The sequence below is a fragment of the Peromyscus californicus genome, unplaced genomic scaffold, assembly GCF_007827085.1.
Source record: "Peromyscus californicus insignis strain IS unplaced genomic scaffold, ASM782708v3 Scaffold_13__1_contigs__length_99412109, whole genome shotgun sequence".
NCBI lineage: Eukaryota > Metazoa > Chordata > Mammalia > Rodentia > Cricetidae > Peromyscus > Peromyscus californicus.
In genome coordinates, this window is record NW_026294424.1 from 40,857,397 (window position 1) to 40,877,493 (window position 20,097).

Genomic DNA, 20,097 nt, shown 5'->3' on the forward strand with positions numbered 1-20,097 from the left:
GCTTTCATTGCACAATTTTTAGATGAGTAATGAAATGTCTATATTGGGGTAAGAAAAACTTGTTAAGTGCTAATAATAAAAATTGATATAATGTATAAAGATTTGTTAGAAAAGCAGAAGAGGGGAATTATTTCATCTTAAAAATCTCCTTAGAATTGAATATTGGTAGCTATTGCTGCATATTAGGGGCATGAGTGTAATAAGGAAACTGTGGATGCTGAGGTAGTAGTGTTTCTGGAGTTCCCAGAGCCATCATAATACCATGTTGTTAAAAGAATTTGGTTTTGGCAGATTTATAGGACTCATTCTCAAAACATGTAGTGGATATGTTCTTGAAATTCTCTTCAAAGTTTTGAAAATAAGTCATTTTTCTAATTTGACTACACAGAAGTGATTTTAGTTAATCTTTCATAATAGAATCCCTTTCCCCCGTGGTTTTGGAATTTGCTGTGTAGTGCTTAACTCAAGATAGACTTAAACTGTTTGTGTGCATATGCAGAGATCTATGTGAGGTATCTTCCTCAGTTTCTCTTCCATCTAACTTTGAGACAAGGATCTCTCACTGAACCAGGACATCCTTGATTTGGTTAGGTTGGTTGGCCAATGAGCACGAGGGATCTACCTGTCTCTGTCCCCCCCAGTGATAGGGTTAGAGAATGCTATGCATCTAGCTTCCTGTGTGGATGCTGGTTATCTGAAATGAGGTCTTCATGCTTACATTTGACAGGCACTTAACCAACTAGGCCATTTCCCTAGCTCCCTAAACTGCTTTATAGCGTCTGGTTGGCAGCTGAATTCACTGAATGAAATCTGAATTTATTAAGTGTACTGACATTGTAACAGAGTTTTAAATTCATCAAAATGTAATTTATTTTTTATTTTTTTTGGGTTGGCAGAGAAAACAGTTTACATGTAACTATACAGTTTTTCTGGATCTTAGAAAATGATAAAATTTTACCATTGTTGAGTTCTTTTTTTCTTATGCAAGGACCAAATAATACAATCCAGCCAGACTCTGACTCCAGAAATTTTCCACTGCAAAGATTGATTTAAGGACTAAAGCTCTAGATGTTATGAGCTAAATAAACATACTTCTTTTTGAAAATTGAAATTTTAATTATAATTCTGAAAAAATTTGTTTTGTTTACACTTAACACTGTCACTGAAATTTAACTAAGAAAAGGTACTTTTATTTAGGATATAGAATTAAATTGTTTTACTGAATTTTTTTGGGTGCATGTCTAATTGTAGGTTTTGCAAATTGATGATGTCACAATAAAAATCAGTGCTTTAAAGGCAATCTTTGACCAGCTGATGACATTTGGGATTGAACCATTTAAAACTAAGAAAGTTCAGGCCGTTCACTGTGAAGGTGCAGAAATAAACAGTGATGATGAACAAGAAGTGAAAGATGTTGAAGAGACTGCTGCAGCTAAGAACGTTCTGAAGCTCCTTTCTGATTTCTTAGATAGCGAGGTAAGAAATCATTCAGCTCTACAGCTATGAAATATTTGCAGCCTGTGTTTGTGTTCTTAGGTCTTAATTTTTGTACCAAAGTTTTACCTTTGAGACAATTTTATTTTTAAAAATATTAATTTAAAATATAAATTTTACAAGTATTATAGTTTTATTAAAATGGTCTGCAAAGAATTGAAAATTCTTTTGTCACAATATTTTTATCACAGTAACAGAAATGAAATTAGAACAGATACTGTTGTAAATGAACATTTTTTCCTCTTTTAAAGATATTTTTTATTAAATATATTTTGTTTTTTTCTTCATTTCCTTTTGTTCACTGCTCTAGAACAGAAATTCAGCTGAGGGGTGTGTGTGTGTGTGTGTGTATAACTTTACAACTTTGCTGAATTGAATTAGCTTATTGACAAGTAACTTTGGAAAGGGGATTCTTGGGATTTTTCTTTGTAGAACCATGTTATTTCTGAACAGGTACAATGTTAATGTCATGCCTTTTGTTTCTTGTTCAATTGCTCTGCTTCATTTTCTGGTACAGTGTTAAGTGGCTGAAGCAGATGTCCTTGTCATATTTTTGGTTTGAAGGGGAAAGTTGTGAATCTTGTTAATAAATGTGGTATTGGTTATAAGGTTTTTATGAATGCCCTTTGTCATTTTGAGAGGATTACTTTCTATTCTTAAATCCATGACTATTTTGTTTGTATTTTAATAAAAAGATTTTAAATTTTGTCAGGTGTTCTTTTTGCTTCAGTCAATATGATCATGAGGGATTTTCTTCTCTTTGATATGTTGATAATAGTATATAACATTACTTGATTTCATATGCACCACCTGTGCATTTCTGTGATAAATTCTGCTTGCTCATGATGCATAACCCTTTCACTGTGTTAATGAATTTGGTTTGCTACTCTTTTGATGGAAAATTTTTCATGTTTTCATAAGTGATAGTCATCCATAGTTTTCTTATGATGTCTGATTTTCTTTCTCCCTATTTTCTATTGTTTACCTAATTCTAAGTTTTGTTTGCTTTACAGTCTGATTATTTGCTCTTTTCCTGTTCAGTAAGGTGTAATTTATGTTACTGATTTGAGATTTTTTTTTTAAATGTAGATATTTATTACTACAAAACTTTGCTCTGGGCACCATTCATTGTAATCCTATAAGTATTTTATTTTAGTTCTGATTTCTGAGACAGCCATATTTAGTTTATACTTACTTTGCAGGAAAAGCTAGCTTCAAACCTGCAATTATATTTCACTTTTATCAAATTCAGAATAAAATTAATGATTTTTGGATAGTTATTTTAAAATATCGCACATGACTGTAAAAAGAAACTAGAGATAAAACTTTCTGATTGAGTGTCATTTCTACTAGGTGTCTGAACTCAGGACAGGAGCTGCAGAAGGACTAGCCAAGCTGATGTTCTCTGGGCTTCTGGTCAGCAGCAGGATTCTTTCTCGTCTTATTTTGTTATGGTATAATCCTGTGACTGAAGAGGATGTTCGACTTCGACATTGTCTAGGCGTGTTTTTCCCCATGTTTGCTTTTGCAAGCAGGTATTGAGTCATTCATTGCTAAAATCTTATTTGAAGTCAGATTTAGGACACCCTCCCCCCACATGCACACCTGAATTATGTCTATGTCATTTTGTTGTTGATACACCTTCTTTCAGTAGATGAATGGTAAGAATGTAACATAAATTTTATATAACTAGATTTTTATCTTTTTCCTGCATGGACGTATACCTTATAGATACGTTTTGTGCATATTTTAGAATTAAACTTTTCTCTCAATTCTCTCAAATAACGTTTTGCCAGCATATTTGTAAATGGAGTTTTTAGTTTCTCCTTTTGGTCAGATCACTTTATTCAGAAGCTTGAAGTTAGGGAGGGCCAAAAAGGTTAATGGGATCTGAAGTCTTCAGCAGGGCAGATGTCCTTGGCCTTGTACTGAAAGCTGGAATTGGTTTCAATAGGACTAATCAGGAATGCTTTGAAGAAGCCTTTATTCCAACTCTGCAAACGCTGGCCAATGCTCCGGCCTCGTCTCCTTTAGCTGAAGTAGATGTCATAAATGTTGCTGAGTTGCTTGTTGATCTGACAAGACCAAGTGGATTAAATCCTCAGGGAAAGAATTCCCAAGATTATCAGGTGTGTATGTTAGCCTGTGGGTGGCAAATACAACTGAATGAATATCATTGTTGTTTGATTAAAGAATTCCTTCTGCTGGGTTCTTTGAAATGTGATGAATTACATTTATATTTCGAGGTTTTTGTTTTTCTGGTTTATAAAGCAGTTGCAAGAGGGGAACAAGATCTTTGGGGAAATGTGGAGAAATCATGGAAATAGAAATGATCATTGCAAATGTTTTGCCCTTCATCATTTCCAGTACCTTTCTCCTCACCTCGCAGGGTAATCATTGAAGTAAAGACCTCTGTTATCTGAGATTCATTACCATCTGCAAATGTAATGAGGACAATTTAAAGGCAAGAGTTTATCTAAAGCTTGTTTTGGCTTTTAAGTGGAGCATATAAGTCAACTGCAAGCTCATCTATAATTTAATTATAATTAAACTGGGTTTTAAAATCCTTTAATGACATTCTTGAATACTTTAGAAATTTGATGTCTTAATGATTTCAGATGTCAACTAGAAGTTGACAATTTTGTTCTATTTGTATATTTTTTTGTTATTTAGTGACTACTCTGTTACAACATTATATATTATTGAGAAGATTATATTACAAAGGATATTAAGCAAAATATGTTAAGGAACAGTTATTAGCTATCAAGTGCTTTTGGAATTTAGAAAAATATAAGATTTCTTATAGGAACAATGAGCATATCATTAGTTTTATTTTATTTGCATTGTTGGGAATTACAACTAAGGTTTTGTTGGTGCTACACAACTGTTTTACTGCTGAATTATATCCCCAGCCCTCTTTTTATTTATTATTTTGAGAGAGGGCATTATTAAGGTGCTCAGGCAGGCCTTGAATTTGCAGTTCTACTGCCTCAGATTCCCAAGTAGCCAGGATTACAGGCGTGTGCCATTAGACCTGGCTGCCTTGGGCCTGGTTGCAATTTGAGAAGTGGATTGAGTAGAAACGAAAGATGTATATAGATATATCTATATATAAAGACAGTAAATGTAGGTGATTATGCAAAGGTTGGAGTTAGCCCTATGTGCAATGTATATAGAGGACTTAGTATTAAAGGGTTAATAGGATGAGACCTACTTACTAAGAATACTCATTTAATGGTCACTGATGGTTATATGAGGTGACTTGGTGAGAAAATTTGGAGAAAGCTTGAGAGGCAAAAGAGATGGCTAAATCTAAGAAAAGTCTATAGTCTTAAGTGTGAGTAACAGTATACTTCATAGAATTCTTAGAAGAGTGAGCAACATATTCTGGGGCATAGGTCAGATTGAATTTGCATCTAAATAGTTTCAGTTGATTGTATAGGAGTTCTAGAACTGAGATGTTCTTTTGAGTTGCTCAGAATTGAAATGAGCTCCACTGTGGTACCTGTGCATTTTTTAGCTAGCCATTGGGTGTGGACTGACCTTTAAGGGCAGTGGTGTGAGTTTGGGAAAGGCCCACTTTCATCAGCCTGGATCATTTCAACAACTGGCTGATACTTCAATCCTAAAGCGGGTAGACCTGTTCTTTGTACCGTAGTACCCACTATATCTAATAAAAGGAGCTTCTTTTGGAGGCAGGGAGATGTAAATTTAGGTTTAGACATTTTGTGAATGAGACTTTTGCACGATAGCTAGAAATATTTTGTTTGATCTATAGAACTGTATTATGATGAAGGCATTTTTATTTTTAATTTTTTAGGCCTTAACAGTACATGACAACTTGGCTGTAAAAATTTGTAATGAGATCTTAACAAGTCCACGTACACCAGAAAATCGGGTTTATACAAAAGCTTTGAGTTCTCTAGAACTCAGTAGCAGTGTTACAAAAGATCTCCTGCTTCTGTTGGATGAGATTCTGGAGGTAAAGCAGTTTTGAATACTCTTGAGTCATTCATGTTCATATATTTAGATGGATGTATTAAGTAATACCTGTTATTATATATTCTGCCTGTTCATTTGAAATAATTGTTTCCTTCATGAATTTCATATAATTTAAGAATGTTTTCAAACAACTTGATACTGATATTGGCATATAACTTTTGACAGATTAATTTATTTTATATCTCTCCCCAGCAAGTAACAGATAGGACATGTCTGAGAGCTTTGGAGAAAATCAAGATTCAGTTAGGAAAAGGAAGTAAAGAATTTGACCAAACTGTAATAGCACAGGATGTCAACACGACTACAAATGCTCTTCAGAATGAAGATGGTAATTATATTTTTCATTTTTACTGAGATTTTTATTCTGTTTTGATTGAATTTCAGAAATGAACAAAAATCTTTTTCTTTTCATCTCTTGGGAAAAGCTGTCATACATGTGTTTATTCTACTTTTCAGTGTATTTGAGTACATTTCCTTACTAACTATCTCAACAGGAGCTTCATTTTGTAGTGTTCACACTTTTGGAATGGTGATTTATTGTAATCATCAGGAGCTGCTAATAGGACTATTTTCTGTTTGTTTTATGTGAGATAAAAAGATGACTTAAAAAAACCAGACTGCCTTTGTTTTTATTTTTGTATGATTCCATGTATAGAAGAATATATGACTCCTCGGAGGGATATGAAAGGAACTCAAGCATCCAAATCCACACAACGAAAGACTAACAGAGGTACTGTGTGGATTGACTGCATCTTACAATACAACTGTTTTCAAGTTAAAATACTAACTTTGAAGGCTTTACTTTCTTAGGAATAAAGTGTTGAATGTCTTTGGGATGCTTAACTTTCTTTACTTCCTTCAGTTGATGGGAATTCTTGATTTTTCTGAAGATTGTAAGATTATTATTGCTCCAGATGCTTTTGAATGAAAAATATACAGAAGATTATATAATTAAGGGCTCTTTGTAGGTAAATTAAGAATAGGTTAAGTTGCCCAGAGGCATGCCTTTAATCCCAGCACTTGGGAGGTAGAGGCAGGTGGATCTCTTGATTTCGAGGACAGACTTGTCTACAGAGTGAGTGCTAGGACAGCCAGGGCTCTGTAAAGAGCCTTGTATCAAAAAACAAAACTAACCAAACAAAAAAGGTTAAATAATAGTTTTATATTTTTAGTAGTATTAATTTTTTGTGTGAATGAGCATTTTTTTCCTCCTTGAAATTTTTGCTTTTCTTTTTACTTCGTTTTCCCCATCTAATTGCATTTTTTTCCCCTCAACTCAGTTTCCCAAGGGGTATCCAACAGTAGAGAATTTGTTGGAATAAATACTGATTTACTAGTAAGGGACCACGTGGAAAAAATCTGAAATTCAAGGCCTTTTTAATTGTTTTATTAGTTCCTTATTACAAAAGCAATGCATGCTTATTACAGAAGAATAAGAAAGTACATCCAAGCAGACCTACCATCAAGAACACTAATAGTCCCACCCATGAGCCAAACATGATTTGAATTATGGAAAATAGTTTTATGGCTCTGTTCTAAGTATATTTAATCTTTTCTAGAATAGAATCTGGCCATAATATTGTTTCATAACAAGCCAATTATTTAAACACCAATTACTGGATATTGTTCCAAATTAGTTCCATATTCTTGGATGTCTTCCTGGGGATAAATACATTAGTGAAAGCAAATAAATAAACTCTGAGGGGGAAATATGTAACAATGAATAGAGTATATACAATTTTCAAATAAATTGTCAAATGAACAAATGATTTTGATCAGATTTTAGTTACAGAATAAAGTATGAGCACTCCACCTCCTTTTTTTTTTAGTAGTCCAAACTTACTGTATAAATTCTATATTTTACTTCTTAGAAATGAGGAATCTTACAGGCCAGATTTAGTATGTCTCTCTCTCGCTCTCTTTTTTTTTTTCCAGAATAGGTTCTCATATATCTTAGGCTATCAAAGTCAATATTCACTATTGACTTTGAACTTCTGATTACAGATTGGGAATATAGGTGCTGTACCACCACGCTCCATTTTACATGGTCACTCAAACCAGGGCTTTGTACCTGCTAAGCAAGCATTCTACCCACTGAACTACATTCTCCAGTTCTTAGTTCTCTACCTTGTAAAATAATCTAACAAGTAAACCCTGGTGTATAGAGGTCCTTTTTTTTTTTTTAAAACAAACAAACATTGAATTATATTTAAGAACATTTGAATTTGCCATATATCTGTTTAAGTATTTTACAAGCAGACTGTTTCTTGCTGTTTAAATTTGAAGACAGGTATGACAGTGTCAGACTGTAATAACAGCTATTCTAGAGGCTGTGTGAGTCTATCAGTTCAAGGCCAGTCTAGCTAGGCAGTAGTGCTTCAAAGATAAACATACATAATAAAAATAAAGTTCCATTTTGGAGCTGTTCATTGATTGAATTTACCTTTGTAATCTTTTGCTGGTTTTTCCGTATACACTGTACCCTGCTGTAAGAGAAAACCGTTAGTATGTGCAATCATTCACTTATGCACTAGTATGCATGTGGAGGTTAGAGGACAGCCTGGGGTGTGGCTCCTTATTCACAGTCTACTTGTTTTGGAAAGAAGAGTTCATCACTGGTTTGGAGTTCTTCCAAGTACTGAGCCCTAGGGATCTGCTTGTCTCTTGCCTTCCCAGTGCTGAGATTGTGAGCTTGGGCCACCACACCTGACTGTTATGTGCGTTCTGGCATTTCAACTCCAGTCCTTATTTTAATAGAGCCAGCACTTTAAGAACTGAGCTATCACACCGAGCCTGAGATGTTTTTATCACCTTATGTGGTGAGCTAAAGTTTGCATCTTTGTCATGTATTTGTAGTGCTCATCCAAAGAAATTTATGTAAATTTTAGTCATTTTCCCCCTACTGTGGTGTATTGAGAGCATAAAGGTGGCTAGGAATAAGAAAATGTGTTGAAGAAGATTGTTGTGCTGAAAGTAAAGATTTAGATACCCTGGAAACTAGATTTAGGAACATGAAACCATTTAAAATTTTGCCAATAAATTATACTGTCTTTAAGGACGGAGAAAAGCACCAGTTTCATCTAGGACCAACAGGAGACGTCAGGCTCCTGAGACTGACTCTGAAAGGTATGTTGTATGTTTCTACAAGACACAGAAGATGCTAATTAACTTTTATTTTGCTCAGAAGTAGAAAATTGTAATTTTCTTGTGAGAGAAACTTGGTATATTACAAGATAGTAAAAGCCATAAATATCTGTGACTTTGGCAGACAGTCTGAAATTCTCCATCAAGAACATTAGACTTATGAAGAGGTGTGTATTTTTATTAGTTGGCATCACCTTCGTAGTAGTTAATGTGTTCTCAATTTCCATGTATTCTCATTACCTGACCTTGTGTATATGACTCTTTATCTTGATTTAGATAACATTTGGATTCTTTCTACTACAGTTCTGTTTATAACTTTAGTTTATTAATGGTTTGTATTAATAGTGTTTATTCTCAGTCAATGTCAAGCCATAGTAGAGCCTGAAAAGTTTGTAGCTGTCTTGCATTCGTTTATTCATTGGTATTGGACTGTGCATATTTTCTTAGATTAAGTGCTTTTGGGAGAACTTAACGTTGTTTTGGTAATTTACTAACTTTATTAAGAGAACATAGTAATGTTTTTTCACTTGAATTCCAAAACTGTTTAGGACAGATTGTTGTGGTCTCTATGTACTTACAAGCTTAACTATAAAAGCTTGGTGTTTGCTTCTTTCCCTATATGACACCAGGCTTCACCAGTAGATTAAAAATTACCAAATTAGCCAGTTGTTCTGTGATTCATGTGGCAGGGCAGCCATCCAGCCAGTGTTTTTTGGTTATTGCTTGGGATTTTAGTTTTAAGCTTAGTTAATAAACTCAGGCTATCAGTTATACACTGTTAGAATGTCAGAAACTAAGTTTTCTTTATAAATATTCTGACTTTTAAAGCTTATATCTAAATGAATGTATTTTCAACATCTGTCTAGTGATCATGATGTTCCAGAACCACCATCAGAAATGAAGATGAGATTACCAAGACGAGCCAAGACAGCAGCACTAGAGAAAACTAAACGTAATCTTGCTCAGGTGCTTAATGAAGAGCCGAGTTAAGAGAGTTGACAAGGACGTAGTCCTTTGAAGTTGTGCTTATTTCTTTGCTTTAATAGTTACTGTGGTAAAAATAAGAAATACCTGCTGTGTTTCTGGAAACATGGAACGTTGCCACATGACTTTGGCATCTGTCAGTGTGATCCATCTGCATGGATCCAGACCTTTTTTATTAGAATGTTAATTGGGCCTAGGAACCTGATTTTAAATTAGGTTCCCAAGGTGAACCCTATGAAACTATGACATTTGGAAAGATGTATCATAAGCCCAGTAGCTTATATTTGAGAAGCTTAAATAGAGTAGATCTAACATAGGTGACAGTGTCAGACAAATGGCATTTGAAGGGTGAGTACTTGCAGCTATACAGAAAGCTGCTTATTACCATTGAGGACTGGTATAATGAACCAAAGCATTCCTTATTTACATGAAACAATGGCTTTGAAAATTGTATGATTCCCATATTAAGTATTTATTTGATAATCTTACCTCTGAGTCATTTTCTCTTCCTAAATCTTTCCATATAGGAACACTTGTTTATGAATGTTTCTGGATTAGGGAGATGTCCACACACATTAATCATGAAGAGACATTGGTTTTTGGCACATCAAAGAATAATCTAGTTGGAATGATAAACAGTACTAATCGGAAATGAAAGTTATAAGAAGTCATCTTTATGTACTGATTTATGAGCAGTTTTTTTTGCTCAATTTCAATTATCTTTTAAAATTGTCACTTATGAAACATAAATGTTTTGAAAGCTGCATTGTATAAAAGTAGTCCTTTTTATTTCTGCCATATCCAATGAAACACCTATATTATTTCTGATAATGACCTTTTCTCTTTATTTCGTATAAAAATGTTCTAACATGGCCGGGCGGTGGTGGCGCACGCCTTTAATCCCAGCACTCGGGAGGCAGAGCCAGGCAGATCTCTGTGAGTTCGAGGCCAGCCTGGGCTACCAAGTGAGTTCCAGGAGAGGCGCAAAGCTACACAGAGAAACCCTGTCTCGAAAAACCAAAAAAAAAAAAAAAATAAATAAAAAATGTTCTAACATGAATTTTTTATTAATTGTGCTTCTTTAAATTTATTTGCCAGAGGCCATTTATTTCAACTGATGTTCTGAGATGGAGTGAAGGTGATATTGCTGGTTTTTAGAACCAAAAGGCTATTCTATGTACATAATATGTGCTTCATAGAACTCAGAAAAGGAGTCAAAGTTACAAAGCAAGAATGCTCATTAAGCAAAAGGAAAAGGCAGATCTGTTAATGATATAAACCAATGAAAAACATTGTTGTTCTTCATCTCTTGGCTCTGTGTCTTTTCCTGTGCTTCATATTCCTTATTGTTATAGCTCCTGTTAAATCCCTGTCTTAAAAAAATTCACAGAGAATAGGAAGTAAGCAGGACCAAAATGGTATATAACACGATGGCGATGTAAGGGGAAGCCTCTAGGAATGAACTATGATCCCATTTGTACATGTGCAGAGTATCCAAAAGGAAAGATGCTATGATCATGTAGACACTGTACCAAAAGCTTGCTTTTCTGACATAGGAAAACCCGCTTTTAATCACTAACCATTAGTAGTAGTCTTAACTACTCAGACTTTAGACAATAGCCATGGCTGCAGGTGTACTTTGCATCATTAGCATAGTAAGGAATATTGTCCGGCTTCTACAGGCTATCCCTGTAAGCTTTGGAGTAAATTGCTAAACTACAATAAAACCAACAGGTATAAAAACAGTTATCTCTTTTTTCATTCAAAATTGTTAACTTAAACCAGTGTTCTTGTTTACCATGAGGTACAAATTTGCTGAGGGGTAAACATGCAATTGTGCCATTGCTCTTATGGCCCACAGATGAGAGTTTTAAATTACAGAAAGAGAACTGATAACCTAATTTTTTTTATGAATGAAAACATGCTGTATTTGATAAGCTAATCAACCTTTTTTTATACATATATAACTTTAGAAGAGATATACTTCCAAGTGATACCTTTGCCTTTCCCAGTTTGCTTCGAGGTAGTTAGTATCCACCTGTTACACAACTGTTCATGGGTTAGGTCATTATCACACACCTTTACAATACTAGCTTTCTAAATTACAGAATCTGTATAGTTCAAACTGCACAGAAATAGAACTGGGCAATTACATATTTAAACTGAGGGCATTAAAAAATTCACCAATAAAAAGAGAAACATCAAAATCTGCTTTTGTTGCAAAACTCCACTATGGTTTTGTGTAATATTTGTAAAAAACAGAATTATAATAAAAATGATTAATGCTAATGATTTAATATAAAGACAGATCACAGGACTAGAAACGTTTTAGGATCAATTGGTTTTCATGAGAAAGAATATTGACATACAAAATAAAGATAGTGCAAGAACTACAGACTATTTTTCTTCATTTTTGAGATTTTGGTTATGAACTGTACAGCTTCCTAGAGATGCTGCTGTTAGATTCCATTCAATAGGATGATTAAGGCACATCTTAATGGGGCTCAATGGGCAGCTTGCTGTGTTCCCATCAGACAAATCCACTCTCTCATCAGTTTTCATTTGTAGTACTCTGTAAAAAAAAAAAAAAAGTATTAGGCATTTTAAGTTTAAATTTCAAATTGTCAGCTTTGTAGATGAAAAGTTTGGAATACTGTTTGCACCCTAAAGCAAGTAAGCAATGTATTTATCATCCTGACAGTTCTTGTTCTATATGCTGCCTTAGTGAACTGTGATCAACTATGCCATGTGTAAGTATGCCTTGAGGTGTTCACTTAGATACCCCAGTACAAAAGATGTCAATCACTTCATTAGCTTAGTTTATAGAAGAAAGGCCTTAACTTACTGGAAGGTTCAACCCTTTAGCATCAGGACTACTTTTAAGAGAATGAACATTTGTTAATTCCTGTTGTGTTCTAGACTCATTCACATGCAATTATCTCATCTTAATTTCATAGCTAAGCAAGGCTGTGTATTTACAGTGATGAACTGAATCTCTGTAAGTTAACTATAAATATGATGTCATACTGTACTGGTGTAGAACTGGAAACATAACCCTTCCTCTTTTCCTTGCTCTGTTAGCTTTCTAGTGGACTGATTAATCATTAGGAGTAGACAAAAAAAGTAGGCATGTTTTGGTAGAAGAGTATCAAGTTGTGCAGCTTGTCTTATCTGGTGGCCAGCTTGACACAGGAACAGAGGTAGCACCTACAGGATACTTAGTATTCTGCTTGCCTTTTCTTCTTGCTTTTTTTGTTTTGTTTTGTTTTGTTTTTTTTGAGACAGGGTTTCTCTGTATAGCTTTGGAGCCTGTCCTGGAACTCACTCTGTAGCCCAGGCTGGCCTCGAACTCACAGAGATCCGCCTGCCTCTGCCTCCTAAGTGCTGGGATTAAAGGCGTGCACGCCACCACCGCCGGCTTCTTCTTGCTTTTTTACATTACTGGAGTTGATGGCTTATTTGGACTTAGGTTGGGTTAGTCAGAGGTTGTCTTCCATGTGGTTATTCTCTAATACATGCCCTCTGGTTCTTGGAAGACTGTTGTCTTATTTCACATGCAAATGGGCACAGTCCCATTTGTTTCTGAATGTCATCACTTAGGTAACCTTGCCCTCCACTCTGCTTAATCAGACCTTTCCATGTTTCAGAGCCTGACCCAAATCTTGCAAGTTGGAACCTATTTCAGTACTTGGTAAAACAATGAAAGAATTTTTCTTGGTTCTCCACTATTGTTCCATGTCTGATAGCCTCTTCTAGATCTTAAAGAAAGGAGATTGGTATGCTTAACTCTGGAGATAAAGCAATGCTGAATATGTGGCAGTTGCTCAACAAAAATAGAAATAATGAAATGCCTCGAATAATCCAGCTCCTTAAATTTATGCAAACTTGAGTCCAGAAGCAAAATTACTCCACTTTATACTCTTAGGCTCATACTCTGTTTAGCAGCTTGATACACACTAACTTGTTTGATTTAACTATTAGTTTAAATGAACTGCAACGCTCTTAAGCCTTTTCCAGCTGTGTATTTCTGAATCTTCCTATCGGTAATGAGAATATTGAGGTATCTCCATGTAAGTGACTTGATAGAATTGGGCAGCGGCACATTCAGACTCCTGTAACCTATTTCTGATTTCTTCTGTACAATTTACAGTTACTTAGTAAACCAAATCTGCTGTACCATGTTTTAACACTACTGGCAATCTCAGGTTTTTTTCTCCAGGCACAGACCTTTTCTACTAAAAGCATGGTTTCAATTTATATAATTAGATAGTAGGCAAAACAACAAACTATAAGTTAGCTTGTTAGTCATAAGAATATATTAGGTAAAAGTGGAAACAGATGCAATTTGTAAATGTTAACATATTTAAAATAATTTTTTGCTTGATGAAAGATCTAAATGACTATTAAAAATGTTGAATTTTGAAAAATATATTTGGTTTATTGTTAGACTAAGGTACTAGGTATCTCACATTTTTTTTTTCAAGTTAGCAAGACTTTTTCTTAACTATAAGAACTGCTACTTAAGAAAAATAAAAATGGTATTTTTATTACCTATAATTTTGTTTAAATTATGTATGTGTCTTTGTATGTGGGTATGAGTTCAGTGCATATGTGATTATAGTTCTTTCAGAAGTTATCAGAGCCTCTGGAACTAGAGTTATAGGTCTTCGTGAGCTGCCTGACTTGAATGTGGGACCTAAATTTTGCTCCTCTGTGAGAGTAATGTGTCCTTAACTGCTGAACCATCTGTCTAGCATTAAAAACCACTTTTGTTTTGGAGGGTGTTTGTTTTGTTTTAGTACTGGGTGAGGATTGAACCTAAGACATTACATGTTTGGCAAGTGATCTAAGTGATGTGCCACTGACTGAACTGATAATTTTAAAGCAAGTATTTGATATATACCTTTCTGAGAACTTAAGGTAAGCTATAAAAACATGTTAATAAAAATGGGTTGGCAGCTAAACATCAAGTATAAAGCTAAAAAAAGAAAAACAAGTCATAGTCATAAATATTGTTTCACTTGCCATTGTTTGACAATGATGCCTTTAAAGTTAATTTTCTAGAGTGCCATTACTACATAAATGACAAAGTGTGCACAAAACTATATATATGTGCAGAAAATATAAGAAATATGTTTACTGTTATTACTATTAATGTACATACTAATATGTTTAATCCACATATACTACTACAAAGTTCTGAAGATGCTAATTGTCAATCTTTGACCTTATAAAGGCAAAATTATCCTTGTCTATTTTTATTTGTATGAAAAGTTGATACCTTGTCAGCTTAGGAGAGCCATTTAAAATGCTTTAAAAAGATGGGCAGTGGTGGCGAAATCCCGCACTTGGGAGGCAGAGCCAGGCAGATCTCTGTGAGCTCAAGGCCAGCCTGGTCTACAGACCGAGGTCCAGGACAGGCACCAAAACTACATGAAGAAACCCTGTCTCGAGAAACCAAAACCCCCCCCCCCCAAAAAAAAAATCCTTTAAAAAATCTGGAGCTATATATCAATTAAAATGTGTAGAACCTAATATTCTGGTCAAAGGAAGAAGCTGGAGGAGTTACTTATCTTAAGTCAGGTTTCTTCTGTCAAAGCAGGAAGCTAAACAGAAACGAGGGTTGACTGAGACAAAGGGACTCTCAAGTGGCTATCTATACATTTCAGGTTATTTCAGTATTAATGATCTCATGGAGCCCAAGGCAATTTAAAGGGTATGTATGTGTATCTGTAATTTTTTTTTTTTGAGGGTCATGGAACCTCATGTTTGTGATAATTACTGATAATTCTAATTGTAAGAATAAAGAACATTTAGTATATCTAGCTTTAAATTAATTGAGGCTTGCTCATTAGTAGAGCTGTGGTGTCCTAGACACTCAACTACATTGTTAGTTATGTGACATAGGCTCACAATAAACTTTATCATTAGCTAGCTAACATACAAAGAAACAGTAAATTTTGGTGTAATCTACATATTTGAAAATATCATTTATAGAATATGTTGAACAGGTTCTGTATGAAAAGTCTCTTTGTAATCACTGTCTATTAAATCTTAGAGAAGTATCTTGACCATTATACAACCAATAAATGGAAGTATCATGTATTATCTATTCCCCTACCATACTTTAGTTAAAATTCTGCCATGACTCTCTCCTGTTAATAGCCACTACTTATTTCTCATAGTACTTGGGAGATAGAGATTTATTTGCTTTAGGCAGCAATAGCCCCTCATGAGAGCCCTGTTGAGTACATCCAGCTTCCTTGTAGCAACAGCTAAATAAAGAGCTTGATTCATACCCTTCAGTTCTACAAAATTAGGGTGTAGATGGACATGGGATCCATGTCTATCTCTTCAAAGGGAGTGAGAAGTCACTGCATGCACAGATAAGCTAGAGTTTTGTACAGTGACTGTAATGTGCCTCTCCATCAAATTTAAAATAGACAATTGAATTCTACATTCTGCATGACTTGTTTACTTTCCTATAAAAATATATTAAATATTTAGTATGGCTGAGCTTGAGTCTATAGCTTATTGTCTCCATGAATCTATCCAAATACAAAGTCAAGTTTAGCACTAAGCTAGTAAGAGAACCTTCATTAAGAATTACTCAAGTGAAGGATTTTTTTGTGTGCTAGAGTATGGGTTCAGAAGTTACTACAAAGCAAAGCTTTTCAGTTCCTTGAGGAGCCCACACATGCTCACCAGTAGGTCTATATGGTGACTGCAAAACCTTAACCAAGATCTATCTGGTGTATTAGGAATGTCAAACGTGTGGTGTATGCCTTCAGAGCTCGGTAAGGACAAGGAGAGAAGGTATTCATGAATTATTAACAGAAAAACAAAACTATAATTAAGTTAGTAAGGGCCAAAGAGAAAAGTTAATTTGAGCAGAGTGGAATAACTGGTATAAGAAAACTGGATGAAGATCTTAATTCGGGGCAGAGGGTTTTAGAGCCTTGGTTCTCATCCTCAACTTCACTGAGTGTGCATTTTTTTCATCTTTCCACTTAATGATAATGGAATGATTCTGTTTATGTCAAGCATAGACTGTATATAAAACTTCTGGGCCACTTACTATATACTGTATAGTTCCTCAAGAAATGTGAGCTAATGTTACTCCCGTTAAAATCAAAGGATGCATGTGTTTTCACTGATGGTAAAAATATCATAGATTTTCTGTAATGTCTTAGGTAAGAAGGGACTAGAATAAGGGCAACTAAATGCAAGAGAGTCACAGGATCTGAGCTAGGTACTCAGGACTGGATTGGCACACTGCAAAAGATTATCATTTTCTGTTTGTTTTTATGTCTTAGTTTTAAGTACAAATTTCCAATGATGTGGCACTGAAGAATTATATAAAGCATGGGTAGTTAAAGCAGAAAGTTTTACTTTCACTTTTGACTTGTTTATAATATGATGTAATTATTTGGAGAGCAAGAAAACCTATTAAGAGCAAAGACTTTGCAGTTTAGTAATTGTGGAGTTTAATTTGTTTGATTCACCTCCTAGAAGCATGTGTGCTTGGTCCCCAGCCCGTCTACAGTTTTCAAAGATGTCAGGATTTCTAGGAGGTAGGGACTAGTGGGAGGTGACTGAGTCATGACTGCTTTCTTGAAGAGATAAATGCTTTTTCTTATATAGTGCATAAGGCTTTACAGGAGGCAAGATGACTTGTTTAAAAGAACAAGCCTGGTTCTTTCATAGTTTCAGTTTCTTGTCTTCTCTCTTCCCATTTGAAGTCCATGTTAGTGTTATGCTCTTAAGTCTTGAGAACCATGAGCTAAGTAGACCATTTCTTTACAAAATACCCATTTGAAGTATTGTGCTACAGAAATAAAATAACCAAGAATCTTAGGTATGTGATTTATTCCAACAAGTTTTAGAAAGATCACATAAAATTTTCATATATAAAGGTGGCACAAAACCTGTCATACTAGAATGCAAGTGTGTGTGCTTAATAACGGGAATATGATGTCAAAGTGTGTTAGAGTAAATCATGGTATAGAAAGTCACAAGGAATTTAGAATAAAGTACCAGTTTTCTATTCTGCTAAGTAACAGACCAAGAAAGACAAAATACTCATGTGGATTTTAATGTCAAATATTTGGATTTGTATATTTAATTTGTAGTACCTGTAGGATTGAAGAAACTAGAAAGAGACCATTGGTTGGGGGAGAAGGGTCTTAAAGGAGGGGGGGCTATTAGAACACAGTTGTTATCAAGAGAAAGATGGGAAGAGGAGTGGGAGGGTAGATTTTGGGTGAATAATAGGGATCTTTTGAAAAGACTTAGGGAAACCTATTATTTTATAATATAAGTTTAATTGAAGTTACCCTACATAGGGGATATGTTCTTAGAAGCCATGGACTGCCAAATAAAAAGCCTAGTACCAGGTGTGAGACGCTCCCCCTCAAGCTGTTTCTGAGAGTCTTGGAGGACCCCCCTCCTCTTCCCCTGAAACAATATAAAGGCTATTGTCATTGCTCTTGGTTGCCCACAAGTACTAGTACTTGATTGTACGACCATATTGCTGAAAGCACCACATATTGGCTACAAGACATGAAGAAATCAACTTGGTACTGACCAAGAAGCTTCCTCTTTGCTGGCTTGCTCTTACTGGAATGTACTATGTAAGACAGTGGGGGTGGGCTAGTTATCAGTAGTATTACCCAACTATGAACCCTGTAACATACAATAATGACTGGTGTGGCAGGATATGTACGTGGATGCGTCAGTGGCACATACTTTATGGATCTGCTTTCTGATTGGATTTAAGCCTTGATTCACTGGAGGAAACATGTCTGGTACTGTAAACTTTCAAGAACCCATGGTTAGGTAGCTCACAGGCTCTATGGTAAACCTACTACTATTGTTCCGGTAAATGGATATAGTATCAAACTACCTCTAAATTTTTATCTATACCCATTGATTAGTGCAGCTTTCAGACCACATCAAAGAAGTTTCTTTGTGCAGTGGACAGTGGTTTAACAAAAACCTGTAACTAGATAAACTGCAGAGAATAAATGTCTGTTGAGTGTTCAGCCACAAATGGGACCCCCTTCCCCCATGCTCAGCAGCCATCATGGAAGTGGAAGGGGAGAATTTAGGAGCCAGAGATTGGGGAGTATCAGAGTGAAACGATGTCTTCTGGATATGATGTGCCTGCAACACTCACCAACTCACAGCAGCTGTGTTTTCCTGCACAAGATAAGTCTGTCAACATTCTAACATGGAGGGAGAAAGGGTTATGAATCCCCACACAAAAGTGAGGCCTTATGGGCAGTTGATGGCTTTAAAGGTGTGGCTCCTGATAGATCAATTGTGCCTTCCAGTAGATGGTCCCATACCCAGCAAGCAGTACATGGCTAGCACAAATTAGGCTTGATGGGTTAAAGATGGGGAACACAAAGTTTGGGTGTTTAATAATGCTAGCTTGAGGTCCTGCTGTGACTTATGAGTGTTTTTGCACTCTGTTCCCAGCTGCTTTCTTGGGAGTGATCCTAATACTGTTTCTCTTATGGGAAACTGAATAGCTCTGTAGCTCAATTTCTTTACCTCTTCCTAAATTCACCCTCTGCCCTATCACCAATCACCAGTGTGATTGCTTCAAGTGGTTTGTTGGGAGTGGTGATGACAGCTGATAGGCAAGCCTGCTGGAAGGATGTGAAGGGCCCATGGACCAGAGGTAAGTCGGCTAACAGTGAGATAGTGAGGGAGCAAAACCAAAATCCACATTGGATCTCCATTTGCCAACCTTTGAGTCTATCTATACTCAAGAGTAAAATAAATGCTTGGGTGGCAGTGCTATTGGGTATTTTCACTTTTGTTAATTGAATCCTCACCATAATGGTTTGAATCAGTGCAGTTTTAACCATGAACAAGAATTTAGCACAGCTCATGTTTCTCGTGAACCCTTTAGACTTGGGTGACTTAAATGAATAATCCTGTACTTGGTATCACCATCTCTTTGTGTCTTCATTCAGTAAATTAAGCCTATCTGGCTTCCAGTACTTTCACTCCATAAAAATAGTACTTCTTATTCAAGTCACCCATGACCATCCCATTGTTGAGTCCATCTTTAGATTTCATCATGTTTTCTTAGCAACATTCAATACTGTTGGCCCCTGGTATGTCTCCCCCTCAGGGATAGGGCCTTTAAGAAGTAATTAGGATAAACCAGTCATACAGACTACACTGGTATCCTTCTTTGAAGAAGATATACCAGAGTCTTGAATGTAAGAGCACAATGAGAAGACTGCTATTCTGTAAGCCAGCAGTCAGTCACCAGAAACCAAACCCTGCTGGACCTGGTGGACCTCTCAGCCTCCAGAACTGAAAGCAAGTGACGTGTTTAAGCTGAAAGTTTGTGGTATTTGTGTCAGCCCAAGCCGACTAAGCTACCCCTCTTTCCTGAGACCAGACACATTACCTGGCTGCCTTTCTCACAGCATGCCACTTTATTTGGAAATT

The 20,097-nt window shown here is 35.6% G+C and overlaps 2 protein-coding genes across 2 annotated transcripts in view; one reads left to right on the top strand and one right to left on the bottom strand.

Moving 5' to 3' along the window:
* Positions 1-12,007, top strand: part of Ncapg (non-SMC condensin I complex subunit G) — a 33,188-nt gene extending 21,181 nt beyond the window's left edge. Inside the window, exons 14-21 of the mRNA XM_052734900.1 lie at positions 1,252-1,476; positions 2,848-3,029; positions 3,449-3,623; positions 5,315-5,476; positions 5,689-5,824; positions 6,152-6,226; positions 8,553-8,622; positions 9,507-12,007. Coding sequence (XP_052590860.1) covers positions 1,252-1,476; positions 2,848-3,029; positions 3,449-3,623; positions 5,315-5,476; positions 5,689-5,824; positions 6,152-6,226; positions 8,553-8,622; positions 9,507-9,630 — 1,149 coding nt within the window. The 3' untranslated portion in view covers positions 9,631-12,007. The remainder of the gene's footprint in view (positions 1-1,251; positions 1,477-2,847; positions 3,030-3,448; positions 3,624-5,314; positions 5,477-5,688; positions 5,825-6,151; positions 6,227-8,552; positions 8,623-9,506) is intronic.
* Positions 12,008-12,072: 65 nt separating this feature from the next.
* Lcorl (ligand dependent nuclear receptor corepressor like) overlaps positions 12,073-20,097 on the bottom strand; it is a 172,200-nt gene continuing 164,175 nt past the window's right edge. Inside the window, 1 exon segment of the mRNA XM_052734898.1 lies at positions 12,073-12,196. Within this exon segment, the coding sequence (XP_052590858.1) occupies positions 12,183-12,196 (14 nt within the window). The 3' untranslated portion in view covers positions 12,073-12,182.